At 44.8% G+C, this 22350-nt stretch overlaps 1 protein-coding gene across 2 annotated transcripts in view; it reads right to left on the bottom strand.

Annotated features, from left to right (window-relative positions):
• Nucleotides 1-22350, bottom strand: part of QSOX2 (quiescin sulfhydryl oxidase 2) — a 265478-nt gene that overhangs the window by 173826 nt on the left and 69302 nt on the right. For both annotated transcript variants that reach the window (XM_085613372.1, XM_085613380.1), the window contains one exon: nt 4921-5021. In XM_085613372.1, coding sequence (XP_085469498.1) covers nt 4921-5021 — 101 coding nt within the window. The remainder of the gene's footprint in view (nt 1-4920; nt 5022-22350) is intronic.

Here is a 22350-nt window from a genome sequence, read left to right as displayed (position 1 = left end):
CCTGCACGGGGGAGGCGTCGCCTGCACGGGGGAGGCGTCGCCTGCACGGGGGAGGCGTCGCCTGCACGGGGGAGGCGTCGCCTGCACGGGGGAGGCGTCGCCTGCACGGGGGAGGCGTCGCCTGCACGGGGGGGCGTCGCCTGCACGGGGGGGCGTCGCCTGCACGGGGGGGCGTCGCCTGCACGGGGGGGCGTCGCCTGCACGGGGGGGCGTCGCCTGCACGGGGGGGCGTCGCCTGCACGGGGGGGCGTCGCCTGCACGGGGGGGCGTTGCCTGCACGGGGGAGGAGTCGCCAGCACGGAGGGTGCGTCGCCAGCACGGAGGATGCTTCACCAGCCCGGGATGTCGCCAGCACGGGGTGGGTGCGTCGCCAGCACGGGGTGGGTGCGTCGCCAGCATGGGGGCAGGCGTTACCCGTACAGGGGGGCATCATGCACAGGAGGGGCGTCACACGCAAACAAGCATTGAAAATGCAATAGGTATCGCCTTTAATTAAGTTAAAACCATTTCGCCTTTAATTAAGTTAAAACCATTTGCTTTGCTAATAGTTTTGTATAGCAAAGCAAATAGCTTTAACTAAATGAAAGGTGAGACCCATTGCATTTTTTATGCTTGTATTACTATGTGTGTTCCACAGATTTAAAGTAACTGTGTCCCTTATTTATAAAACCAAGTCTAAACAAGTCCAGCACCCTGCTAAAGGGGTGGGTGCTTTACATAATTACATCATAATATTTAGACAAAAAAAAAATAGACTTTAAAATAAAAGGTGCATTGATAATAATCATGGCAGTAGTACTTGTGTTATCTACTTCGGGATGGTGAAGAGCGGACTAGATCTCCCCCACTGCTCTCCAAGTCCACACACCTCTGACGGCCCTCTACTAAACATTCAGAGGGATCCCATTCTCTCTCTCGCTGGCTCTCAAACACACAACCAAACACACACGGATTCACAAACCGACCATATATGAATTAAATCCATATCTGCCTGGTATCGAGTTAAACATGTTTCGCCGAGTTGCATGCACTTCTGTAGGCTCACCCAAACACATTGCCGCCCGTTACTTGCATTTCGGCACTCTACCACACTGCCTTCAAGAGCAGCTCATACATTTGCACAATCTCACTGCTCTGAGGAGCTATATACATTCCTGGAGTTTCAACCCGCCACTGCTGTGCACGTCACCTACTTTCCTTCAGTCAATCGCTCCCCACACTTCTGTCACAAGTTATACATACTCCTACAGTCTCACCCACGCTGCGCTCGGGATGCGATCACTGGCATGGGTCACAGAATAGTCAGAGAAGGAACCGCAGGGATAGGCCACACACACAGGAATAGTGCTCCCTAACACACACACACACACACACACACACACACACACAATAATGTGCTGCTCATTTAGTAACAAAAGATGTTGTAGCACCCAGGTTAATCTGCTGCATGGCAAAACACATACAGACCTGTAAGCGAGACCTATAGGCTATGCCAATGCTTGTTCATCTAACTATCCTTTCGGCCTCATGCCCAGAAGTGTTAAGGTTTCAGATGTTCAGTTGGAAACCAGCAGTGCTTGTTTTGCACGCTGAGCTAGCCCTTGTTGTTTTCCGCTGCATTTTGTTTTTTAAACCTGAATGTTTCTGCAGCAAGCTACCTGCTGTTGCATGGTCAGTGTAGAATTTCCCATGAGACTCACTCCGGTCTCGTGTGATGCAACTTTACAGTCTATGGATGTAAAAGAATTTTAGTAAAAGCTGCTCATTTTTATTTTCTGAAAATGTAAGCGCGGTCAGTACCGACAAATAAATGCGCTTGCGTTATTCAAAGTATTTAAGTGTAAGGAGTCGAAAAGTAGTAAAATAAGCAAAAAGTCCCCTGCTGTCTTTGATTAAAGCTCAGGTTTAGAGAGATGGCTCCACTTGGTAATTGTACATGGAGTTGGTCAGCACGACTGTACAAATATTAGGTGGGTAACAGCAGAGAAACCCCTTAACGATGCACATGTTCACAAAATAAACCCAAAACGAGTGAGCTCTCCAACATGTATTGTAATGCCTAGATGTGGACACTATAAAAGTTACCAATAGGCAATATTGAACAATACAGCTGCCTCTGCCAGGCCAGTTGGGTTAGGACGGTGTCACTAAAACCAAACCGTGTTGGTCTGTCTGCCTCGAGCGTCCAGACATTTGCGCGCCTGCGTGTAATGCAGTTGGAGGAAGTCTGCTCAGGTGGGATGGGGAACGCCAGAAAATGAAGGGGAAATGTGTTACGATTATGCAGCAGCTGTTCGGTTGTTGCAGTAATTTCTGGTTTATTGAAACTTCTTCCGAGATATTTGAACCCTGCGTTTTGGAACGGAAATTTGGTGTATTCATGTTTAGTTTAAAAGGGAATATGGTGTCTCACTAATATTGCTCGTTACAAAGTTGTGTATTTAAAAAACGGTTTCCTTATTGCAAAATAACTTTCTACGTAGGTTCCATAGCTGGTGTTGACCAGTATTTACAAAGTCTTGCAGACACCTTGAACGGCGTAGAGAATAGATTTACTCAAGTGATTAGGTGAATTGCTGACTATGGAACAAAGAGGGTTGTGTTCTGGTCCCGGCACTTCCACTTGGCCATAGTGTGTGATCCTGGGCATCGCACGTCACTGTTTTGCATTTTATCACGTACACTTACCAACGTTGGTACAAGATTTTTCAAATACCACAACAGGCATCAGACTAACCCAGTTGCAGCCCCGCCTGTAATGTAGTCGGAGGAAGTCTGTCACGACTGATCGGGGAAACCATAAAATGAAGTGGCAATGTGCGCTAATTATAAAACAGCTTTTCAGTGGCGAGCTGTGGTCACTGCCAGGCACACAATTTTTAAAATAATAAAAATCGACGCCCAACGTTGTTAATTGAAACAGCCTCCTAATGTGTCAGGGGACAAGTCACCCTGTTTAGAAAATAATTAATCAGTCCTGAATCAATTAATAGAAATAGCTGCGGAGGTTTATCGTAGTTGGACAGTGCGCTCGGGGAGAAGGGCATGACGTATGCATGCCCTTCACAAATGGGGAGAGGGGGGAAAAAGTCCAGATGTAGATACTGCATGTCTCGGTTCGAGACAGCGCACGTGCGCCGTCTAGAGCAGAGACCTAACTAGACCAGTTCAGGCTTCGAAGCGCTGTATAAAAGTAATGTTGACAGTTGTGGGTGTGCCGGCAGAGGTGGGTGGGAGCAAGCAGCCAGCATGAGCAACAGGAGGGCGGGAGCAAGCAGGCCACACGAACAGTGTGAGAATGGAGGCAACATGCACAACGGGAGAGGAGAGGGCAGGAGCAGGGACGCCATGCGGACAGTGGGAGTGGGGAGGGGGGTGCAAGGAGGTTTCAAGGACAGCGGGAGGTGGAGGGTGGGAGCAGGCTCACACGAACAGCAGGAGGCAGGATGGTTGGTGGTAGGAAGCTGACTTAGAAAATGGGAGGAGAGGGGGCAGGTGGGGCAAACAGGCAGACAGGGGAGAACACGGAGAGGGAGAGATGCACGAAGGAGCTAGCTAAAAACAACAAGCACTCGTAGAGTGCTTAAACACATGAAAAAAATAGCGTCTAAAAACAAGCGCTAGACCAGTTCAGGCTTCTAAGCGCTGTATAAAAGTAATGTTGCCAGTTGTGGGTGTGCCGGCAGAGGAGACTGGGTCTGCGGCAGCGAAAGTGAAAATGATCGCGATCGCGATCAAAGCGGCCGTGCGGCCGCGAAAGTGAAAGTAAGCGCGGTGCGCGCGCCCGCGCACATGCACTGTAGCTCTAGGCTGGCCTGGTAGCACTTTTTGGAGCCCACATACAAAATGTCTCTTCGAGCCAGCGCATGCGCTGGGCTCAGCGAGACCTAAAAAGGGGTTCATATGTAAAGAGGGGGCTCATGCAAAGGAGTCATATGCAGGAGGGGGCTCACATCAATAGTACACACAGGAGGGGCTCATTCGCACAAGAGGGGGACATGACCCAACATTCTACTTCATCCCACCAATATGTGCCAGATTGTGAAGCCTGTGTGGGAGTCACACACAGGGTGGGGTTCGAACACACTGGAGGGGCGACATGTGCACACCTCCTACTTAATTCCAGCAGTATGTGCCAGATTGTGAACTCTGCAGGTTACAAGTTTGAATCTTCACAATGTCAACTTAACCTTTCATCCCTACATTGAATGCCATTACGTTAGATAATAGTATCCCCTATTATTTCAAACACTTTCACATTGCAAAACTAAAGAAAGTTATTATTACTTGTGCTATCCAAATGAAAAAAGGTGCATCGCTGCTTAAATTGCCAACATTTGTCAGCACTGGAATTACAGGTAAACCCACGATGAGTCATGGACATTCACTGGAAATTGTCCGAAAGGTGCACGCCCATACAACGTATTCTGCAGATCCCACACAGGGCACCAGAGCTAAATCCTAAAAATAAAACAAAGGTCTGATTTATTCAGTTCAATCTGTCATACAGGAATTATAACTCAGCCCCTAACTTACATTTTGTAAGCACTTAGGAACTTGAAGGAACTCTTCTCATCCTTTGGAAGGTGGAAAATCATAAGATAGTCATCTGGTCTACAAAACCAGATTCTCAAGAGGCACCAAAATAATGCGACAACCTAACATTTCTGGTAAGAAAGGGTCACTTATGACGTTGCATCATGATTCTAAGGGCTGCTGGTAATGTGTAACAGGGATGGCTTAGACTCGGGCTTGACAATTGTTCTGCTCCCTGGTTACTGCTGCTGAACCCGGTGCTGCGACCAGTGCATAAAACGTACAGTACTGTAAGTGATGGCCAACAAGAGATGATGTACAGGTATTTCTTCAAAAGGCTAACGTAAGCCTGAATACAACCACCCATGATTTTACCAGACTTACCCTGAAGCTTGGATAGGAATTGATGCCATAATCTTTGCACGTTCCATAGTTCCTTTCTTCGGCACAATCCAACACCCCGATTTTAATGGCGGGATCCCACCCTGAAAAGAAAACACAGAGTTTTAAAAATGCATTTACCACCCTACAGCATGTGCAGGAAAATAGAATTCAGTAGCTTCATAAAACAAGCATTGAAAATGCAACAGGTTTCGCCTTTGGTTAAGTTAAAGCCATTTGCTTTGCTAATGGTATTGTATAGCAAAGCAAATGGCTTTAACTTAATAAAAGGCGAGACCTATTGCATTTTTAATGCGTGTTCAAATATGTTACTGGATCCTGAAAAGTACAACTCGCTACTCAACTTTATAAAGGGTAGCTCTGTTACATACAGGGTATATTTACTCCAAAATAGGTAATTCGCTTAAAAAAAGATCATTCTTAAGTCTCTGAAAGGATCATTAATTATATTACAGGTTTTCTCACATAGCATCAAATTCCTCTGGTCTGTAACAGAGGTATCAACTTTGGAACCATGACTGAACTCCTCTATAAAATGTGCTTTAATACTACAACATGATCCTCAGCGTTGTGTTCTTCCACTCTAAAACGGTTTTCATAAAGTAACTTTGCTTACCTATTGTAAGTAACAGCATCTTGGAAAATTTCCTGAACTATAGGGGTGGGCATATTTTGTGTAATTCAGTGCCGCAAAGCACGTGGGATTGCCTAAAAATTCCACGAGATTACGTGGAATTACTCTAAAGGAGTAATTCTGCATTTAGCTCTATTTTCTTAGTCCAGAAATGCCCCCTCATGGTTAAAATGGATGCAAGGATGTATTATGTCCTAAGAAATAGCAATAAATACAACAGAAAAGAATAGAGGGCTCACTTCAGGTGGGATTTTCCCCCAACCTACTCTCAGCATTACGAACTAGTTTCACAGAGCAATCCACACTTGCGTCTAAAATGGACTGGAGGATGCATTTTGCACAAAGAAAATTGCAATAAATGAAACAGAACATAAACAGTAGACTAGATATGTAAATGTTTTCAGTAAAGCAATGGCAACAATAAGTAACCGATCACTGAGAGCTCGATTGACTGACAGCGCTAGGAATGCAGCAGAGGAGGCAACCACGGTTAGGTGTAGTCCGAGAATAATGAGGTACTAGGTGAGAATTGGGGAACCCCTGCAGTAATGCAACACAGCCCTTCATAGAAAGCGGAGATGTGCGTGGAACATCAAGAACAGTATTCAAGCCCTCTGGGGAGGAAACAGGGCAGTAATCAATCATGAAGCCAGATCAAAGACAACGTTTAGGAGTAAGTGAATAAAACTGATTTATAGAATGGTTACATGAACAGGCCAGAAAGGGGCGGAAGCCCGTAACTGCCGGAAGTGGTTCATTTAACGCACTGTAACTGTATGTTTGCATATCTAAGAACTCTTGCACCTGCACTTGGAAATATTGCTTTATCGCCGGGAGTGACCAGTCTCCTTTGCTTTCCCACAGGGGCGCGGGGCCAGTAGGGTGAGGACTTGCAGGCGGTGGCGGAGCAGTTCCAGACCGAGTTATCGGTGCCCGTCGGAGGGGAGGTCGCCTTCAAGTGCAGCATCAAGAAGGGCGTCATGGTGGACTTCTGGATGTCCTGGTACAAGGACGACCCCAAGGCCGGCATACTGTGGATCTTCCGCGAGGTGGATTTCTATGGCCCCGGCTTCGAGGGCAGGTTCCAGGGCAAGACAGACGCAGTCAACAACCGTTGCACCCTGGAGATTCTCCGAGCCGAAAACGCGGGGCTCTATTACTGCGCTCTGCAGGATGCACAGTGCTGCAGCTGTACAGAGCAGCCCGGCAAGAACCGGCAGAGAGGTGCTAGGAAGAAGAGCCGAGTGGGGTTTTCAAACAGCGCTTCCTGCAAAATTGTAGTGGCGATCCCCAGGATGGAGGTGATGTGGCGGAACCGGCCTCGCGCTACCCTGCGGTTCGGCATGGGAGTTTGGCGCTGCTATTCCCGTCTGCCTCACGCCTACCGACAGAAGGAGCCACAATACTGCTCTCCTCCTGCTGGCTCAATGCGACTCCAACAGCAGCAGTGCGAAGGGAACTCGTGGCCTTCTTTTTGGGAACGCAGCAGCACCGTGCTGGATCGGCTCTGGTACCGTGGTGGCAGCCGCGGGCGTGTGACTAGGGGCACCCTACATAAGCCATATAGGGAGGATGAGCGAGGGTGCTTAGACTGGAGTTGGGGTGGAGGAGCGCCGGAGAAGCCCCCAAGAAACTTTGGAGGCAATAACAGTGGAAGTAGTTGGAGAGATGCGACCTCCAGGAAGGAAGGAACCTCATAACACACGCGCTCACCAGGACGTAGACTTTTCTCTTTTAGGTCTGCTTTCCTTCAGAAGTAAAAGGTTTGTTATCTTTATGGGGCCATGTGTTTGGCCCCATAAAGATAAGAAACCTTTTACTTCAGAAGGAAAGCAGGCGAGCCCGTCCAAGTGGGACGGGTGAAAAAGCCAAAAGTAAATGTTACAACAAGCTCGTTTCCAATGGCTGGCCACTGTTTAGCATAAACGGTGATGCCAGCTAATGGAAAAGAGGGGCGGGGCTTAAAGCCCTTTACCAAAACTCCTCCAAAACAATAAATCTCGACAGCGAGACTGCGCATGTGCGCAATCCACGCCAGCCGAGACCTAAAAATAGTGTTGGTTTTATATAATTTTAAAGACAAAAAACACAGTTCTAAGGTAAGTACTTGCAGAGCCACAATTTATCAAAGTTTGGAAAATATATCATTTTTGTGTGCAATTACGCACCAAAGGAAACAATTGAGAAAAAGTTGAACAATGCATATAAATTCAGGTAATGCATTCACAAAGTTCACCTTCTCGTTTTAGGTGGATGTCTGGACCAGGTTCAAAGTTCAATCAGGAGAAGTTTGGGAGTGTCCCGGGTTGGCCGAGAGCAGCAGTGCTGAGGTCTTGAAAGCTGGTGTGCAAAGACGAAGGAGGCCACTTTTAAAAAGCACTGCATAGAGGGACTTACAGGTAGGTCTGGTGGGTCTCCTAGGAAGTTGCAAGGGCCTGGAGACCACAGGAGCAGGACTGGTTAGTTGATGCTGGGGATGGTGCAGAGCGAACAGTTCTGCATGGAATTGTGCGTCTTGAGGTCCTCGCAGTCAGGAGTGAGCAACTTGGATAGGCGATCTCAGGACAGCTGGGCCACTCTGAAAGTGGTTCTCAGGTGTATCCCTGATGGGTGCTTGCTTCTGGTGTTCCGGGAGTCCAGGGTGGACTCTCCTTCTCAGTGTCTGGTACCACAGGTATTTGGTATGCCGCGGCAGGTCCTGGTGCCTCTAAACTTGGTGGAGAGGAGGTTTGGACCCTTCAACGCTGTTGTACCTTTTCTTGCCTCAGTGCTACGTCAGAAAGCAGCAAGGCAACAAACTCTACTTCAGTGGATTGGTGCCTGAGGTGTGCAGGGGAATGGTACATTCACTCCAAGGGAGCATCACCGTGATTTCTTGAAGGCTGTAGGTCAGTGGTTCCCAAACTTTTTTGACCTGCGGCTCCCTTGACCCATTGCCCGTGGCTCCCCACTGTTACTTTTTTTGGAGGGTGGGGGGGGGGGAGGGATGTAAGCTCGGCCTCGGGAGTACTTGCATTTTTCTCCCTGAAAATAATTGGGATGAAGCTGTAGAAGGTATTATAATCATATACGCAGGGTTTTTTGTATTACTGAAGCGGCGCCTCTAATAAAGTATTCCTAGTTACACTTCTTTGTCCATGCCTTTAGAGTACCCTCTCAAACTTTTGTATCCCACTTACAGTGCTAGATAGCACCCCTATGCACGTAGGCCCCATTGCCAAAGTGTTTGTGCTTGAATATTTGCATGCACTTCCATTTCTACCCATGTCATGCGTGCCAACACACCTGCCTCAGCAGGGCGACCCACGATTTTTAAAACCAAATACAGTTTTTTTTGCTTTTCCTCCCTAAAATTGCCTCCAAATCAATGCAAGTAAAATGAATTCCTCAATTATTTTCTCTCAAATTGTCCCTCTTTCTAGCTTCCAAATGTTGGCATTATGCCGTATATGGTGTTTTACTTCCCTGTGCTCAAGGAGAGAGCTGGCCTGTCTGGAAATGTGTGTGTACTGAAAGAAATGTGTACTGGAAGTACCCATGATTCAAGTACAAATGTCAATACTTTTAATACTTAGTGTGTTTAAAATACAGGACAACTGTATTTTAATGATAACTTGCATTGGTGTAAAATGCATGTGGAAAAAAACGAAACTATTATGGAGTCTAACAAAATAAATCAGGCATCTTCCACTTACTTTGGGAGTGTTGGAATGTGGAGACCCAGTGAAATATGGAGGTCATCTCCCTTGAAATGCCATCAATTAAGCACTACATTTACAGCTTTAGGCATGTCACTTACAAATCATGGATATCGTGCGTTTAAGTCTAATTAGTTTAACTGAAGTCAACAAACCCTTCAACATTAAATGCATTAAAGTGCTTGGTGTGGCTCCCCTGGCTAAATTTGATGGCTCCCCAGTGAGTCACGGCACACAGTTTGGGAACCACTGCTGTAGGTACACCAGGGTTCTTGGAGTCCTTTCAGGATGACACAACAGCAGCAACTGTCGAGTCTTGGGAGCAGCAGGCAGGGTTTGGCACCTTTTTCTTCAGCAGCAGAGCTTCAGTTCTTGAGTAACGGGTCTTCTTCGTCCTGGTCTTCTCTTGTCTGTCAAATATGATGTTCAGGTCTCGGGTGCCACCCAAATACTGAATTTAGAGATGTTACAAGGTGAGGAAGGTGGTAGCCAATGGCTACTTACCTTAAGGGTGTCTACACCCTCTTGTGACTACTTCCTGTGGGAAGAGGGACTACCCTAGTCCAGATAGGAGGTTTTCTAACCATCCCAAGATGGTGGAACTTCAGGAGAGGGGTTCACCTTGCCTGCCCTGTCCTAGGGGTGGTTTTGGCTAAGAGGAGGCCCTCTTCGTAATCTAACTAATATTCCCGCCTTTCCTCAGCCAAAAGTGGAGCAGGAAAAGGGGTGAGGCTCCTGTGTTGGATTTCAAAGGTGGCATTGCCTTTGAAGCTTCCCACCCAGGAAGGTCATCCTGTCCTGGAGGAGGTGTGAAGCCACTTCTCCTAGGGCAGGCTTTGTCTTTGTGCTCTGAGAGTGCTGGCTCTCACCCCATTGAGCACTGGAGCATGCCTGGTAGTGGCAGGCTGGTGAAAACAAGCCAGGAACCACACCAGTGCTTGGTAGGTTTTCAGGGTCTCCTGTGTGAATTTATTAATGTATCTGACAATGGCATCAGAGAGTATTTATTAAGACAAGATGTTTGATACCAAACACTTTAGAGATCAGTGAAGTTATCATGGAGCAAGAATACTCGAGTTGACCAGTATCCAGCCGATGTACTCTTTATGGCTTTGCTGTGCACTTATAACATCTCAGAATGGACTAGACATTGTAGGGGCATATTTGCTTATGCTGATATGCCCACAAACAGGATATAGTGCACCCTGCCTGACTTATAGCTAAAGGCGTGCAGTAGGGGTGACTTACCTATATCCCATGAAGTGTGTGGGATGCATGGCACACAGGGCTGTGTTCAATAGGAGAATGGGATGCACACCTTTTATTTTTACTTTTTGACTTTTACTGTTCAAACTCGTCCACTTTCTCCATTAAATGCGTCCAACCCTTTGTGACACCAAAAACTGAAACACAACATAATAGCAGGGGCGTAGATACGCCCCCAACCACTCGCACAGCTTAATTGCGCCATTTCGGCCTATATCCTTTCCTTTTTACTCATCAATATATTTTGTATATGCTTTCTTCTTTTCCTCTTTTTTCTACATTCATTAAAGTGCTCATCCACACGTGGAATTGTGTGCCATTGTCCAAGTTTCTAATATTCATGATGTGTCCATCCGGACCTCTCTACATAAATACGACTGAAGCAGGGTTTGTCAAAAGGCAACGTTTATTCTAAAAAGCCCAATGCATTTTGGGCTGCAAGCGCCCTTCTTCGGGGGTCACTAGATTACTTGCTACATGGCCGATTTTAACGTTTTTTGGCAGTGACCCCCGAAGAAGGGTGCTTGCAGCCCGAAATGCATTGGGTTTTTTAGAATAAACGCTGCCTTTTGACGAACGCTGCTTGTCGTATTTATGTAGAGAGGTCCGGATGGACACATCATGAATATTAGAAACTTGGACAATGGCACACAATTCCACGTGTGGATGAGCACTTAAATGAGTGTGGAAAAAAGAGGAAAAGAAGAAAGCATATAAAAAGTATATTGAGGAGTAAAAAAAGAAGGGATATAGGCCGAAACGACGCAATTAAGCTGTGCGAGTGGTTGGGGGCGTATCTACGCCCCTGCTATTATGTTGTGACACAGGGCTGTGTGAGATGTCAGCTCTTCAGATTTCTCTGCACCAAGTCAATCAGCCTGCATTGACAGAGTGTACAGCCATGGTGAGGGGTCCCTGGGGTGGCACAACCAGTGCTGCAGGCCCAGAGTACCCTTTTCAGTACCCATGCCCTAGGTACCACTTACTAGAAACTCACAGGGGTTACTGCAATTGTGCCAATCATGGTATCGTTTTTGGGAAAGAGATCTGGCACTCGGAACCTGGTTAGCAGGGACACAGTGCACTTACAGTTCGAAATCACATTAGACATAAACAAAAACTGAGGGCTGACCATGTCAAAAGAGGCACTTTCCTACAGTGGTGCAGGCCCACTTGTAGCATTTAATTTACAGGCCCTGATTACATATAGGACCACTTAACTAGAGACTTGCAAGAAAACTAAACATGCCAATAGGGTGTAAGCAAATGTTGACATATTTTAGGGAGTGAGTACACACTCTTTAGCACTTGTTAGCAGTGGTAACGTGCACAGAGTCTTAGGGCCCAAAAAACATTAGACCGGCAAAAATGGAGAAGTAAGGCAAACATTTGGGGAAAGACCACCCTAAGGCTGACAAGTCTAACAAATGTCAAGACATGTTTCACCCCTTTGATTATACAGCATAGTCTTTTCCAGAGCCAAAAGCTGGTGGGTTCATCTGCTTGATAGTAACAACTTAAGTTACACAGTGGTCCACGCACGTTTAGTGGCCTGTATTGGTCAATTTTGGAGGGCTGGTAAACGTAGATCAAAGCTTTCATTAAAAGTCATTATTTTATTACGGATAACTGTGATTATATTTTTTCCTTGTTTTCCTCTCTGTCCACAAGTTGTAACAGGGAGATCCAAAGGCATTTGTTGCACCTAAGAGCCACAACAATAATCATAATGGGGTCTGCCATGCATTAACTTGGAGGTCTCTATGCTGGCCTATCAGGATCAAAACGACACCTCACTACTCCATCTGAAATGTTAAAATGCAGAGCAACTTTGGGCTTGATCTGGTATTGCTCAGCCATGAGCAGGAACAAGATTTTCCTCGACTATGGGGTCCAGATGCTGGACTAACCCTGAAAAGTAACCCCTAGAGTCTAAACGATACCTTGTATAAACTGCCAACTGATGTGGGCAGTCACCTTAGGCCATCTCATCGCTGACTGCCCAAGATTGCCCGCAAATTAACCCAAATCTGGGTTTAATAAACCTACAACACGTTAATGCTCCCAGCAAAACCTCTGATGTGCCACTTATTTCATGCCTCCCATTTACATAGAAGCAGAAATAAAGGTGCTTTTATGAAAGTACAGAAACACTATTTCATGTGAAGATTACATAGAAAAATTCACCCATGCTACTTCCTGTCAAGATATTTGCATGGCAGGAGGGGCGAGTCGAATCTAGAAGAAACAGGAGTCTGTTTTGTCTTAAGGACTTACTTAAATCGGGGAGCGTCTTGTTTTAAGTTGTATTTATTTTATTATGTGTACCGACTCATTGGTGCCTGGTCATTTGGCTACAATTCCCTCCCCAGTAGTTAAGTGACAACTTGTGTTTATTGTGAAAACAAACCTTTGCCTAGGTGGAGTTTAAACATGAACACAGGCCGGCACCGAGTTATCACAGTGCAGCTAAGAGTACAGGCCCTTCCACGTGCTGACATCACTGCACCAACGTCAGATCCGCCACTGCGATTGGGCAGCATTGGCTTGCAAGAGGGTATGGAAGAGTGAAATGGCCTTATTGCCAGTTCTTAAAAGGGTTCTACATTTCTGACTTTATTTCTGGAAATAAATCCATTGAGACAATAAATGCCTGACTAAACAATTTCCTTAAAAACAGATGCAACCCAGAAGTATGCCTGTACGGTAAAGGAATGCTTGATTTAGCATCACTATGGGGCCTAATTAACTAGGGTTGTAATTAAACATTATCTTTGTGTGGACGTATGTCTGCACCTCTGTCTGCTTCTGTGTACATACAGATTTACTAAAAAATGATTCCTTAAAGATATGCTGTAGTTTTCTACCAAGATCGCATATTAAATTACATTATAAAAATGTTCTGGGAAAATATTCAGTTGAATATAAATTGCTCACAGCGTATAAAAAAAACTGACCGGCGCATCTCATAGATAAATAAAAACACAAGACCCTTTTCTCCACCCCCTCCAGTTCACTGCTCTGGGTCCCACACATGATTTCAGGAATGACGTTCCAGGCTTCATTCACACAGTGAATATGGCCTGTGGTAATACACAAGGCATGGCCTTTGCACATGCCTCTTGCCTGTCACATCATTATGTAGCACACATTATGCACAAAGGATCACAGAACGTATAGGATGCGATCTGTGACTCAGCCCTCTGCTGCACACACAGGGTCACGAGGGACACCAGCATGTAAGGACACAGGGTGTTAAAGGGCCATTCATCAATCAAACCAGCATGTAGCATGCACATGGCATAGTCTTCATGCACATTCTGTGAGCACTATGCTCAGGAGCATAGACAACACTGGGCCTGGCATGCGCCATTCATATGGTATTGGGATGTCTGAGATGACACCTTAGAACTTGAGCAGGATGTCTGGGGAGGTCATTGTTGTGTAGCAGATTAGAACTGGGAATATTCAGTACTTTTTTGGGATCACGAACACAATGTATCTTCAACTGAAGCTTATTTCGAATATTAATAAAATATGTGTTAGAATGTTTTGAGTAACAATAAAATGCATTATTAATACAGAACATGAATGCACCTTATCCAAAACATTTGTGAGTTTCTTTCATTTTAATGATAGGATTTAACTTCTGCTCAGGGTAATTACAGTGTGGCCCTAAACATTTTCCAAGGGTATTGTGCAAAGACGTGGTCTGTGTGAAACAGTGAGATATTTGTTTGATAAAATGTACACAATTAAAAAAATTGTGAAATTACACAACATGGTTCTGTAATCACAGGAAAATACTTCACGTTCATGAATTACACCAAGGTACCTGTAAGGCATCCGATTTGAGTATTAAATGGCCCCAGGGATACATTTTCTTCTCGAACCAGTGTCCTGCAAGGGATGTTTGGCTGAAATAGGCCCCCTAGTAAAAAGTTGTGCGAAATTGTTTTTAACTACTTTGAAATTTTCAGAATTTTACTAAATTCTCATACAGACATTTCGGAAACTCACAAATTGTGTAAGCATAATGACCAGGCCCAGTGGACAATGGCCATAAGGCATGACTTCTGCCGTGGGTTTCTTTGCAGTTGGCCCATCGCTAGTACCAGCAGTGCAAGGTCAATGGGCGAAGGGGAGGACATCAGTGAATATTGGGGTCTCCAATTCTATTTGCCTGCTCATTGTTTTGTGGTTCACAGACAAATGTGCCGGTTGCATATGGGAACATTTTGGCCACCTTAAAAAATGACACAGCAACCGAAAATGTGCATATTGATACACAAATCTGGGCTAAGTTTTCAAAACCATGCAGCTGAAAATTACGTTTTTGTTTTTTTATATGGGCACTTTCCACCTCACAAAGGTATGGCCTTGTTCCTCCAGGGCTGAGGTGTGGGCTTCATGTCCACACACTGTACCACCTTTTTTAGCAGCTAGGTTTGTGGACTGTAATCTCTGTGAACCTCAAAATGGCAGCAGGAACAACATTGTTAAACTCGTGACAGACAATCAAAAGGCAAGGTAAAATAACATGCTGTTTAGTGAATCAAACAGATAATTAGTAAAAATGTTGGTCCTTTCTTTTGTTAACTTCTTGCCAGATTCATACCGAACCCAAAAAAGGAGCACCGTACCTATATATTTTTATTCCACGTTTGGTTACTGGGCCATGTTTATGTTCCTGTTCATGAATAGGAAACATGCTTTTGAAGGCCCTTAGACCCCAAAAATCACCCTCCTTGATGCCAAATCTGCACAAAGCTTTCCAAGATTACATTTGGTACACATCATACTTTTTTGTAAAACGTACAGCGTGTTTTTTTTTTAAACCAGGCCAAAGGTCTAAGCAGTCCAAACAAGCTTTTACTACAGACTAATGTTCAGGGCCATAATGAGAAAGTCACTATTGACGACTCTAATAAATATATATCCAGTACTTAATTTGAGGGTGGTTGCTGGTAGGGGCCACCCGCACTTATTTTTGGGGACTGGCACTTATTGTTTCCCATCGTACATTTCCTGAGACCAGGAGAGAGGAATACACAAGTAGTAAAGATGGAGGAAGGCTGCATGAGTGAGTTAAAAGGGCAGGATGTGCCTGGTAGTCGATGAAAGAGGCATGGGGTGGGTCTAAGAGTGTTTGACCATGTCCACACACCACACCGTATTATCCACTCATCAGTCTGTCATTGCATAGGATAACACAACCATTATAAGCTGAAATTCCAGTTTTTGTGCTTAACCAATAGATACCCTAATTACTTAATCCACCTGTGCTAATTTTACAGTCCTTCAAAGGTTTCACGGCTGAAGAGTCCATTCCAGGATGTGAAACTACGAACTGGAGAGTTCACCGTTTTTTTTCTTCTTAAAAACCGATTCCTTTTTCTGAGTTCTAGAACTTTACAACTGTGCACAACACAACTACAAAGGCAAGCCCATTCCCTTCAGGCCTGTCGATAAAGGCCAGGAACGCTTGCCTGATGCGAAGGAACATGAATGGAAGTTAGTTAGGACCGCCTGCCCATCCCCCTTTTGTGCTCGTTGCTGCCAGTGGTGTAGATTTGGTGCCCGCCGCCCAGACTAACATTAGCAATAAGAAATGCATAAAGTGTATTCTACATAGAGAGGGAAAATGAGGGCGTAACATCCTTTTTCCATTGAAGGTAAGAAGTCATGCTGAAAATTGTAAACACGCATTGTACAGCGTACTATTCTATGTCCCGAAATGCTCTTTGTTGGTCCTGTTGTCCTAGAGTGCTACACAGAGCGGCATAATGGGATATCAGTTATCAACGCTCGGCAGTATCCAAACAGGGGTTCTATAGTGTCAAAACAAACACACACTTCATAGGACTAATACTAAGGATACATAACTATGTAGTCTACAACACAAAGTGCAATTTGAATTCAATATTCTGCCTATTGAGAACTCGTTTGGTAAGCAGCCTGAACTGAATTGCACTGAGGAGTTATAATAGGGGCCTTTGGCATCTAATTCAGAGCCACTTGTTTATCGGCCTTGAATTGATGAACGTATCTAATGGCCGCCATGATTAGTGCCTTTTTACACAGACTTACACGACAGCCACGTCTCTATAGAGTTGGTAGGTCGCCGAGCAATCACATGTGCCATGTTTATGCACGTGTAATCATAAATTATCAGTGAGCAAAAAAAACATTCCTGTGAAACTAAGCGGACAGTAAAAATTGTGTTTTCCTTTTAAAAGCTGCGGTGCTCTTTTCAGAGCAGAAGTGCAAATTGAGCTGCCCACGGAAGTGAGGCAGAAAGTCCCCACATTTAGAGACTACCCCAAGACCTGTAGGTCCAAAGGGACACACAGGAGGACACATATAGTTTTGGTTAGTATGTGGCAGCAAAGACGTGACGCTTCAGCCATTTCTGTCTGCAAATAACTATCGTACTATGTAGCGCCAAGAGAGGTTCGCTGCTGTGTTACATCACAGCGAGGGGCGCTCCTTACCTGGCAGGAAAGACACCGACAGGGGACCGCCTGGTCCCTTGGGTGGCATCGCCGGGCCCCGCGTCGTCCTCAGGCCGCGGTATCCATTTTCTCTGACCGTGACAGCTGCCGCTTTGAAAGGTGCACCCGAGGTACGGCTCAGGTGTGACCGCTCCCTCCTTGTTTCTGAGAAACTTTCTCTCAGGCCGTCCTTCCCAGGGCTGAGTTACAACTGCGGAACACTAAACGGGATCATTCTTCTGAGTTGGGGAGCTGCCCAAGCCTTCAGCCAGCCGCAGGCACAGAGAGCGGAGATTACAGCAGCTACGCACGCACGGCTCCGCGTCTCTCCAGCAGTCTAGTCCTCACGTGTCGAAGTAAAAGACAACAAGCACGGTCCGCTTTCACTTTCGTCCCTTGTGAAAGCTTTCTTGTCTTTATGGGGCCATGTGTTTGGAACACATGGCCCCATAAAGATAAGAAAACTTTCACGACAAAACGAAGGCAGATGAGCCCGTCTAAATGGGACGGCTCAGAAAGCCGAGCAAATACGTCACCAACAGCTCTTTTCCAATGGCTGGCCACCGTTTAGCATAAACGGTGACACCAGCCAATGGAAAAGAAGGGGGGGGGGGGGGGAAATTCATGCCCTTTACAGAAAATACCCCAGATCATTCAATCTCGCCAGCGAGACTGCGCATGTGCGCAGCCTACGCCAGGCGAGACCTAAAAAGACAGTCTGAACAATCAGAGAAGGTCATGTGACAAAGCTTTGCTGGATGGTTGATTCAGTAAAAGAGAAGCCACTCGCTTGGTCCAGTGCATCGGCACCTGACCTGTCTACTTAAGCAGACGGGACCGCGCTTCCCTCACGTAAAGGCAGCTCCCTAATCCTAGATGTGGAAAAAGCACATTGAAGAGGCGAGTGATCCGAGCCTTTCTTCCTGTGCCTTACCCAAACCGGATCTCGTTATACTGACCCTAACCTTCAAAGCTCAACCTACCCCAATCCAATCCAGAAACCCTACTCAAAATCTTAAACTGGTCCAGTAGCTCAACACAAGGCTGTGTGAAATCACATGTAGGATCTTATTTTCTTCACAACGTTACACACTTTTGGGCATTCTTTATACCACTGAGGAGAACCTTCTCTTCATTTATTCACTCCCAAGTTAGGCTGTTTAACACAATATGCGAAGAAGCAAGGATTTTCCAGTTCATCCCATCATTGTTCACCCTCCCCTCGCCCCCACATTCTTCACTCCAGTGAGACTGCAACCTTTGAGCCAGATCGCGGGTAGACAGTCGCTACTAACCGCAAAGAACTTCCAGCCTTTTAATTCTGCGTCTCCAACACAAATTTACACTGGTCCATCTTTTGCAACCCTCCTGTTATACTTCCAGGCATAGCTCGGGACAGACCGACCAGAGTGTGGGATGTGCGACAGGCAAGCTAACAGTCTATTGTCCTCACCTTGTTTAGGTCAAAATGAGTCAACGTTAGTTGAGAAATAATTTCCCCCTAGGTGTATATTAGGGTACAAACAGGGCAGACAGCGATAGGAAGTCAACCTCTCATTATTTCAGAGTGAGGATAGAGTGAAGTTGGTCCCCATATAATGACACTTTGCAGTCCTCAATGGTGGCAACTTATCATGAGATGATTCAAGAAGAACCATGCTTTATTTTAGATTGTTACTTTGCTTTATCTATACGTTTGTTTTATTAATGTTGGCATTCCAAGCTAAACAAGCGAAGACAATTGTTCTGGTATTGGCTGCGAGCCTATTTGCCTTGCCAAAAAATATTTATTTTGAATGTTTCTGTAAACATTTATTACAAAAAAATGTAAAACAACCATTTTCAAAGTCTTTTAATCTCGCTTATGTGAGAGCTGTTGGCTTTGTCAATGACTTTTAGCCATGTTGTACAGCGGCGTGGCTGCTGTTCGGCATGACTAAGTATTTTTGGTGTGATAGAGTGGAGTGGCATAAACTGGAGAGGCATTGAGTGGAATGGAGAGAGAGTGGAATGGAGAGGCATAGAGTGGAATGGAGAAGCATGAAGTAGAGTGGTGTAGAGTTCCCTTGAATGCCATTGTGTGGAATGGCGCCTCTGCCAGTGTTGACTGGATTGAAGTGGAATACAGCAGCTCAGAGAGGAGCAGCGTGAAGTGGGATGACGTAGATTCAAGTGGCATTGGTTGGAGCGCAGAGGCATGAAGTGGCACAGAGTAGAGCAAACTGAAGTGGCAAAGATAGGAGTAGAGTGGCATAGAGCAGGGCAGCCCAGAGAGGCGTGGCATAGAGCAGAGCGGCACGGGATAGAGCAGAGCGGTGCGGCATAGAGCGGCGCGGCACAAAGTAGAGCAGAGCGGCACAGTACAGTTGTGGGTGTAAGCAACAGTAATCTGCAATGGAGACGGCAGATAGAGTGAAAGCAGTATAAATAAGATGCCATATGCCTGTGTTAAAATTAGGACGGTAAAATGCACATCCAGGAATGATACCAAAACTTTTATTAAATAAAATAAATAGTGTGAATAGTGCATTGCAAAAAAGACATGGAAGAACAAAGGCGAGGAAAAACACATGTACTTGGTCCATGCTCTGGGGAGGAGACAACGCAAGAAAGGAAAGGAAGCATACGGAAGCTAAGCAATCAAAAGATTGCAAAGGATAGTGACAATAAAAACAAATGGTATGCTGTGAGTGGGCTACAAGCCTTCTAAATGGTAAATAAGATGTCTCGCAGGGCAGCGCATGCGCTGTGCAGGCCGAGGCCTAAATAAGGCTGCAATGAATGCCCAAACAAAGCCTGCCGTCTTAGAATGTTTTCATAACAAAACATTGCATAAACATTCGAAGAGGACCGAAGATGCAAAACAGGCGGGTATCGCTGAAAGGCCTGGATGACCATTATATGATGGCTACACATGTGTACTCATGCCTGTGCAAGGGTGGGCATCCAAGATTGGGTTTAAATATCATTCAAAGATGCCTCTGCTTTTAGCACGTGCATAAGATGCAACATATTGCAAGCAGCAGCGAGGACCTGGTGGCAGTGTGCATGGCGCAGCCCGCCCCTGTTAACTTAAACGTCAATGCTGTAACAAGCATAAGTAAATGCATTAGGTTTCGTCTAGGTGATTAACAATAAGCTGTTTTGTTGCTGTAAGTTGTGCTTGCTGAGTAGTTGTACAATATAAGTTACAGAAAGTCTGTTGTGTTAGGACTTGTTTAGGTACAAAAAGGTAATATGGTGTACTGTTACTAGTGGTATTATAAAGTGGGGAGATTAAGTAAATGGTGGGGGACAAATTTAAAAAAGAAATGTCCCTCATAAGTAGACTTGAAAGTGGTGCAACTAGAATAGGTAAAGGGTGGATGAAAAAACATACAAGTACAGCTTAAGAGCTGGCTTTGCAAATCCAAAAAACACAAGTTTAAGAAAACTAGATGACAGGGTGCTATTTGGTTATTGTCCATTATTAAGATGAACAAATGAAAATGTACTTTAAAATTTTCAAATGAGCATTTGTGCAATATAAGTGAAAGAAATACTTTGAAAGTAATATTATGGTTTTATTGAGATGGGGAAGTTGTTTTTATATTACAGATCTCTCTTAAACAGTTTTTATTTTGCACTGCACATTTTTTTATAACTGAGAAAAAACTTAAACATGAACATAAACTCTGAAACAATGAGCATATAGTAAATATATGCACTTTGTTGTCATTGGGTTACTTATGGTTTACAATTTTTCTTTGTAGAAGTAGTACACTGACATTTTCAATTACTGTGCTATATACTTTGAAGTTTGAAAAATGTGTGATAAGTCCTGGTGCCACTGCACCTGCTGCACCATTGAAATCATGAATCTAGTGCCTGCTAGATAACTGCACTTTACCTGTTTTAAGAACGTGCAATTGGTGTTCTTTATATTATATAACAACGAAAATACAGGAGCCTGTATAAACTACTTTGGACCACACAAACCCTTTTAAGCAAATATTAAGCTAAAATACAAGGCGTAAAGTGAGCTAAATTAGACAAAGTGTTTGCCTTATTAAAGAATGTGCAGTTCATTTTCTTTATATTATATAACAACGAAAATACAGGAGGCTGTTCAAATTATTTGGACAACTCAAACCCTTTTTAAAATTATAAAGCTAAAATACCATGTGTTAAAAGTATGCAAATAAATATGAATGCATTTTACATCCAAGGAAAGATGAACTGCAAAATTCTCACTATTAGGAAATAACTACTGCTTCAATTTACAGAGTATCGCTCAAATACCAGGCTACTTATTCATATGGCCAACGGAAAATACAGGAAACTATAGAAATAGAATATGTTTTTGGTGGTAGAACAATACAATGTGAACATAGCAAAGGGCAGTCAGTAAAAAAGCCAATCTTACCAGCTACATGCTTACTAAGCTAAACGCTCCATGTTAAACAAGCATTGGCATAGCCAATAGGTCTCGCCTTTGGGAGGAGCAAGTAGTTTTGCTGAATATGAGGTGCACAAGGGCCCTGATGAGAAGTGTGTTTTGAGGGCTTTGTGTGAGGGTTGTGAAGAGGAGTGAATGAAACGGTATTGAGGTACATGAGATAAGTGTAGGGGATGAGGTATGTGCACTTGATGTTACAGCTAAGGACGGTGTGTGTGATACGGTACTGACGAGCATACATTGAAAACTGTTGCAAACATGGGCCCCCAAATTAGGTTTGGCCCACACAACACAACTGCACACACTATACAACATATAATGCAAAATACAGAGAGGGGCTTTGGGGTAATCATTTTCAAGCATTGGCTGATGCAAAGAATTTTGCAGATGGTTTAATTTTTCAGTTTGAAATGTATGCTGCTTCCAAAGTTGGCAGCATGATGTCATGACATGTTATGACATATTATAGTTTAAGTGCAACATGTACAAGTGTACATTTGTGTGCCCATGTTTTATGCATGAAATAACATTTTCAAGGTAGACCTATTGGCATGGTCTATGTTTCTTCACAAATCGAAGCGATCAGACATCTAATCACACAGTTTTCACAGTTAAAATCCACATGTAGTTTGCTTAGACACCTCTGTGCCTTTCCATGGCAACGGGTTTGCCCAATTTGTTGGCTTCCACTCTCCATTTCACTGCACCCGATTACGTCAAAGCTCAGGTGTTGATCTTACTGCCTGTGCTTACCTCGTTTGTAACCAGATCATCTCATCACTTGTCCACCTAGCACGATTTTGAGCAGTTTTTCTATCTACCATCTCTTTGTAGTCAGTAACACACTGGTAATAAGGCATGCATAGGCCTAGGCGTTCACCT

Source organism: Triturus cristatus, chromosome 1_2 (genome assembly GCF_964204655.1).
Source record: "Triturus cristatus chromosome 1_2, aTriCri1.1, whole genome shotgun sequence".
NCBI lineage: Eukaryota > Metazoa > Chordata > Amphibia > Caudata > Salamandridae > Triturus > Triturus cristatus.
This window is presented reverse-complemented; position numbering and strand designations above follow the sequence as displayed.